We start from the raw sequence: 6000 nt of genomic DNA on the forward strand, positions 1-6000 counted from the left end.
ACAGCTTCTTTCAGAAAGGATGATAGTCTCTGTATATATTTTAGAGCAGGGATGGGGAACCTCAGGCCCGGGGGCCGTATGCGGCCCCCGAGGACATTTTCCATGGCCCTCGGGAGCTCCGGGGCTGTGTGTGTGTGTGTGTGTGTGTGGGGGAGGCGTGGAGGCTGGGGCCTGGTTGCGTGGGGCCGACGTGTGTGTGTGTGTGTGTGTGGGAAGGCTTTTCTTTCTTCCTCTTTTTCTGTCACTCCTTTCTCTCCCTCTTTTTCTGTCTTTTTGTCTGTCTCCCTCCGTCCTTTTCTTTCTTTCTCCCCCTCCCTCCATTTTTTTCTCCCTTTCTCTCTCTTTTCCCCTCCCTCCCTTTTCCTCTTTCTCTGTTTTCTTTCCTCCCTCCCCTGCAGATGGGCTGCGGGCTGCGCCCCCTTGGCGCCTCGTTTGCTCGGGCCCACTGCTGGCTGGCCTCCTGCCTGGGGGGGGGAGGAGGAAGGGGGGAGCAGGGGTGCCCTCCAGGCCTTCTCTGCATGGCCTCCCCTGGGGTTGCCAACCTCCAGGTGGTGGAAGAGATCCAAACAGCACTACAAGGTAATGTTAACAAAAGATAAATTTATAAGAGTGCAGGTAAGTGCAAGAAGTGAACATATATACAAGAATTAAAGGGAAACACAATCAAAGCTTTTCTATACAATTAGCACAAATGGTCCAGCAAGATATGCAATATAACTAAGGAAATTGTCCATTGGATCACAGTCAGTTTCATTATATGCTTTGGAGACCTAGATAGAAATCCGTTTGGTCCCTCGTTGAATTTGATATGATTGTCATGAACTTCTTTGATACGTGTAGCTGATGAAGCCATATGCGAAACGTGTGCATGATCTAGACGACACGTCCGGGCACCTCTTCTGACACCTCCTCGCTGTGGTCCTTGTTTTTGACATCTTGTGTCCAGCTACTGAGAAGCACAGGAAAGTCTTATTATGGACAGCTATATTGTTTGTATGTGATCCAATGGACAATTTCCTTAGTTATATTGCATATCTTGCTGGACCATTTGTGCTAATTGTATAGAAAATCTTTGATTGTGTTTCCCTTTAATTCTTGTATATATGTTCACTTCTTGCACTTACCTGCACTCTTATAAATTTATCTTTTGTTAACATTACCTTGTAGTGCTGTTTGGATCTCTTCCATTATCTATACAGCACTGAGCCTTCATTCTCTCTAACCTCCAGGTGGTGGCTGGAGACCTGGCAACCCTAGCCCCCCCCCTGCTGGGAGATCTACACCTGGTTATGGCCCCCGAATGATGTTATAAATGTGCAAATGGCCCTTGGCAGGGAAAAGGTTCCCCACCCCTGTTTTAGAGAGTCTCAGCAAGGCAATACAGTGTCAGCACGGTCCCTGTCCAGATGGGTAACATCCACAGTTAGGTTGACCTATGAGAGAGATAAAGTAGAGTGTCCACTCCTGCTAAAGGCTCACTCCACCAGGGCCCAGACATCTTTGGTCACCTGGCTGTCACTTTCCACTTTTATAAAACACTATTTTGATTGACATGAACTCCAGGAACGAGGCATCCATTCATTGGGAGAGCAGTTCTTCAACCACTGTTTCACTGATCAGCCCACACTCACCTTCTCGATAAAGTGAGCTTGCAACTCTCCCATGAGGGACTGCACAGAAGCCATGGCGATGAAAACAATGTTGCACTTACCTGAAACTGTTATTAATCGAATGGTCTTCTGCGCAGGCACACATCCCTCCCTCCTTTCCCTGCTGTGGGTTGCTTGGAGCTCGGTGACTGTTTTCTGCTCCATGACGGTGAAGGGAGAACTGAGGAAGGAGTGCTCTCCCCCCGTCATGTGACTGTCCAGGCAGGAAGAGTCTCCAACTCTGGTGTGCTACAGGGGCACTCCACAGAGCTGAATTTGCCAGAAGCTTTGCAGATCTCCTCTCCGTAGTTGGCCTGTGCAGTCCCATGTGGGACTGTACAGAAGACTACTCGATGAACAACAGTTACAGATAATTGCAACACTGTTTTCCACCTGCTGTCTTCGCTCCTTTAAATAATTAACAATTAACAACAATTTTGATCATTTCCCACAGTATTCAGAAGATCCCTCTTCCAAATAAAGTGCAGATAGGATTACAACCCTTCTTCCTCAGAGCGCACAAAATAATGATATTTGAATGCTGGGTATAAAAGCATCCCCTCTCATCAGCTAAGGTGCTGACTGTCTTGTCACAATAGGGCTTAAGAATAGATAGCTGTGCATCAGCTCCATAAAAGCCTTTGGGAAACAATTCCAATCTTCTTTTATTTTTTAAAATTAAAATATATCTGTTTTTTCCTCATGATTCTTGGTCTGCAATGTTTTTATATTTGGATAAATTTAAACTTTTTAATCAGCTGTCTTAACCTTGAATATGGTGAACAAGTGCTTTTTCATATTTTTCAAAAATATTTGAAAGTTGCAAACATTTTATTTATTTATTATAATCACAAATTATTTGCAAATTTGAACTAAAGTCTATTCTTCAGAGGGAAAATGCTTTTATCATTGCAAAGCATAGTTTATAGTTTTTAAGCATTCATTTTTTACTTTTATCCTTTTTTCTTGAGAATTTATGGGCAAGATATCAATAAGATTCATTATGCTGTTGCGCTTTTAGGCAGCAGGCCAAGAGCTTTGGAATACCCTTTATTTAATTGAGTGCTGCTGCTGCTATTGAATTTTGTTTGTTGATTGGCTTCCTGTTTTATGAGCTTATTTTGATGTGGTTTTAATTTGTATGTTGGCTTTTACTCATTTTTTGTTAGCCACCTAGTAAAGTTGTATCAGAAGTTGAAATATAAATATGTTAACAGAAAAAAATTACCACAAACCTTTTTTAATGATAGGTTCGACAGCAGTTTCCTCCTCCTCTTGGTTGGACAGGCACTGAAGCTCCTACGCAAGTCACTGTTGAAACCCATCCAGTTCAAGAAACCTCTTTCCACATAACCCCTCAGCAACAGAATGCATTACATCATCACCATGGAAACACCTCCCACCACCACCATCACCACCACCACCACCATCATCATCATGGACAACAGGCCTTGGTTAGCCGGACCAGGCCAAGGGTCTACAATTCTCCAACAAATAGCTCCTCCACCCAGGATTCTATGGAGGTGGTTCATAGTCACCACTCCATGACATCCCTGTCTTCCTCAACTACTTCTTCCTCTACATCTTCCTCCTCAACTGGTAATCAAGGCAATCAAGCCTATCAGAACCGCCCAGTGGCTGCTAATACATTGGACTTCGGACAAAATGGAGCTATGGACGTCAATTTAACAGTCTACTCTAATCCACGCCAAGAGACTGGCATAGCAGGACATCCAACGTACCAGTTTTCTGCTAATACAGGTCCTGCTCATTACATAACTGAAGGACACCTTGCAATGAGGCAGGGAATTGATAGGGAAGAGTCTCCCATGACAGGAGTTTGTGTTCAGCAAAGTCCTGTGGCCAGCTCATGACTAAATTGAAACAAGTTTGTTTCTTGTGTGTTTTTATAGAAGTGGTGTTTTTTCCAAAAAAGTGCAAAGCTGCTTGAATCAGAAGGAGATAGACTTACTGAACCGCTACAGGAGGGTAAAGCTGACTATTTTTTAAAACTTGAACAGATTGCAAAGGGACAGTGAAGTTTTTAGAGCCATGTCCAGACCAATCCTACATCTAGCTTTGAGGAGGTTAAGAACCTCCTTTGCCCCTATTTTAATTACCGCAGTCCAGTCATAGTTTTTTTCCTCTTATCCAACAGGAATAAGTGTTCAGATGTTGGTCTGAGTTGCAATCAGTTTTTTAAAGGCACTATCCAGGATCACACAAATGGGCCTTTGGGTTTGTTTTTTTAAAGTGGGGAGGAGTAGTACACATTCTAGTTTCCCAAACATACATGAGCATGGAAATGCAGTACTGTAAGGAACAGGAACCTTTAGATTACAAAAACAAATCTTCAGATATAATAAGGGACGGTTGTAATGGTGTTCATAAGGCACACTAAGCATGCTAAGTTGCGGTGATCAGGACTCTCCTTATCTGAACCTACTGAGAATCAAAGCAGCAGTTATAATGGGATTCTGTGTCTCTTGTATTTGAGATCACAATCAGCTAGTGGAAGAAAATGACTGGTCTTGTAACTAAGGTGCACTGAGAAGCAATCAACAGGTTGGTGTTGGCCAGTCCAGGGGAGGTCGTAAGCGGTGGTCTTTGGGATAAACTTTGGCCTTATGGATTTGGACTCTAAGTTAGAAGAGCCTACCATTTCAGATGCAATCACTTTTGGACATGCTTTTGCAGACAGTCCTTAATGCTGAAAACACAGAGAATGGGTAATTCAAGAGGCCTTTCTTTTAAAATAGACTTTTGTGACCCACTTATTGTAAGGTATTGCAAGGTCACTTTGCGTGTGTCATAAAGTTGACTTATTGGTTGAAGGTCACAGGAGTAGTGGTTTGCTTTTGATGGAAATAGCTACAACTGTGTCCCTTCTTGCTTTTCTTTTTTTCTTTTTTCCCTCTTTCATTCTTTTTCTTTCTTCCTTTTTTCTTTTGCTTTTTCTGGGCACGTGGTTTCTCCACCAATTACTTCTGCACAAAGATGTCTTCTGTTCATCCTGAACATTTTTAAAAATGCAGAATTTTATGTGACTGCTTTTTGCCTCACAATTATGCTGTGAATTTTACAAAAAATTATTTTCTTTTTGATAATTTATTGTACCAAAGCTGTTTTTATAGCACATAGATGTCTGTAACCAATAATGTAGCAGTTCTGCACTTTGACACAAGGTGTAACTAGACCATTTTTAAATGTCAGTTGAAAATTATGGCTGTACTATTGCTTAAACAAAACTGGAACTGTTGTTGAATTCATAGCCAATACATTTACAGCAGTCTGTGTACTGAACATGATAGATCAACATCTAATTCAAGACTATAACATCTGTTACATTATAAATGTGTTCAGGCTTCTGAAAGTAAAAGGGACACTAGATCCAGAAGCTATGAAACCAGCAGTTGATTCTTGTATTCCTTATTAGCATAAATGTAAACTTGAAGGCAAGACCTTGATTGCATGAATAGGTCCAAAACACTAGAATGAGTAAAGCAAAAAGTTAATGTGACCTAAGGTTAGCAGGCTGTATTTAACAGGTGCCTAATTTTGGGGTTCTGCTGCCTTAATATAACACAGTCAGCTTGGCAGTTGCTATAATTCTGGACCCATTTAAAAATGTAAAATTATGGATAAAACACAGGAAATTACATTCAGAAATAGGGGTAATGAAATTATTATCTAGCCCTGATTAACATTATTTTCCCTTTATGTGTCAACAAAAGCAGTAATCTACCTCTGCCACTAACTGGTTTTGAAAAAGGTCATTTAGCAGAAAACCATGTACTTCATACTGGTCAGTTCTATGTGGCCAACTAGGTCAGTTCTTCTGAATAAAATGTGTTCTTTTTCACCATTCCTCATAATGGGAGCAGAGAGGCTGAATATAGTGTAAGTGTGAATACTTTGGGAATTACCAATTTTTGTAAATCAACCTTTTTTAAAAATCAAGGGATCCATATTTCTTTTGTACTGAAATGTCAAGCCTGTGAATGGAAGCATTTTTGTGCTTCTTTAGTTCAGAAACATTTGGTGACTGAAAGGCTCTCATCCTTGGAATGCAACGCTGAGCTTAGCAATACAAAAAGGAATCCAGTACTTACTGCTGTCTAGGAATATAAGGGTAACAAATATGGGTAACTTCTTTTGTTTTTGTTTTTTTCTGTGCTGGTTGCCACACCTTAGCAAGCACCAAAAATTAAAACTGTTTTTAAACCTACATAATGAAAAATCATAAACTCCAGTGCTTCTGCATACTGTGTTATGTTACAGTCCAGTTTTGTGTGCTTTACTACACAGTTTGGTTACAGGACTTCTGTGCATTGTAAACATAAACAGCATG

At 41.1% G+C, this 6000-nt stretch overlaps 1 protein-coding gene across 2 annotated transcripts in view; it reads left to right on the forward strand.

Moving 5' to 3' along the window:
- The window catches only part of DYRK1A (dual specificity tyrosine phosphorylation regulated kinase 1A), a 113552-nt gene extending 109812 nt beyond the window's left edge, over positions 1–3740 (forward strand). For both annotated transcript variants that reach the window (XM_056858034.1, XM_056858035.1), the window contains exon 11: positions 2900–3740. In XM_056858034.1, coding sequence (XP_056714012.1) covers positions 2900–3523 — 624 coding nt within the window. In that variant the 3' untranslated portion in view covers positions 3524–3740. The remainder of the gene's footprint in view (positions 1–2899) is intronic.
- The last annotated feature ends 2260 nt before the right edge of the window (positions 3741–6000 follow it).

This window comes from Euleptes europaea, chromosome 12, assembly GCF_029931775.1.
Source record: "Euleptes europaea isolate rEulEur1 chromosome 12, rEulEur1.hap1, whole genome shotgun sequence".
Classification (NCBI taxonomy): domain Eukaryota; kingdom Metazoa; phylum Chordata; class Lepidosauria; order Squamata; family Sphaerodactylidae; genus Euleptes; species Euleptes europaea.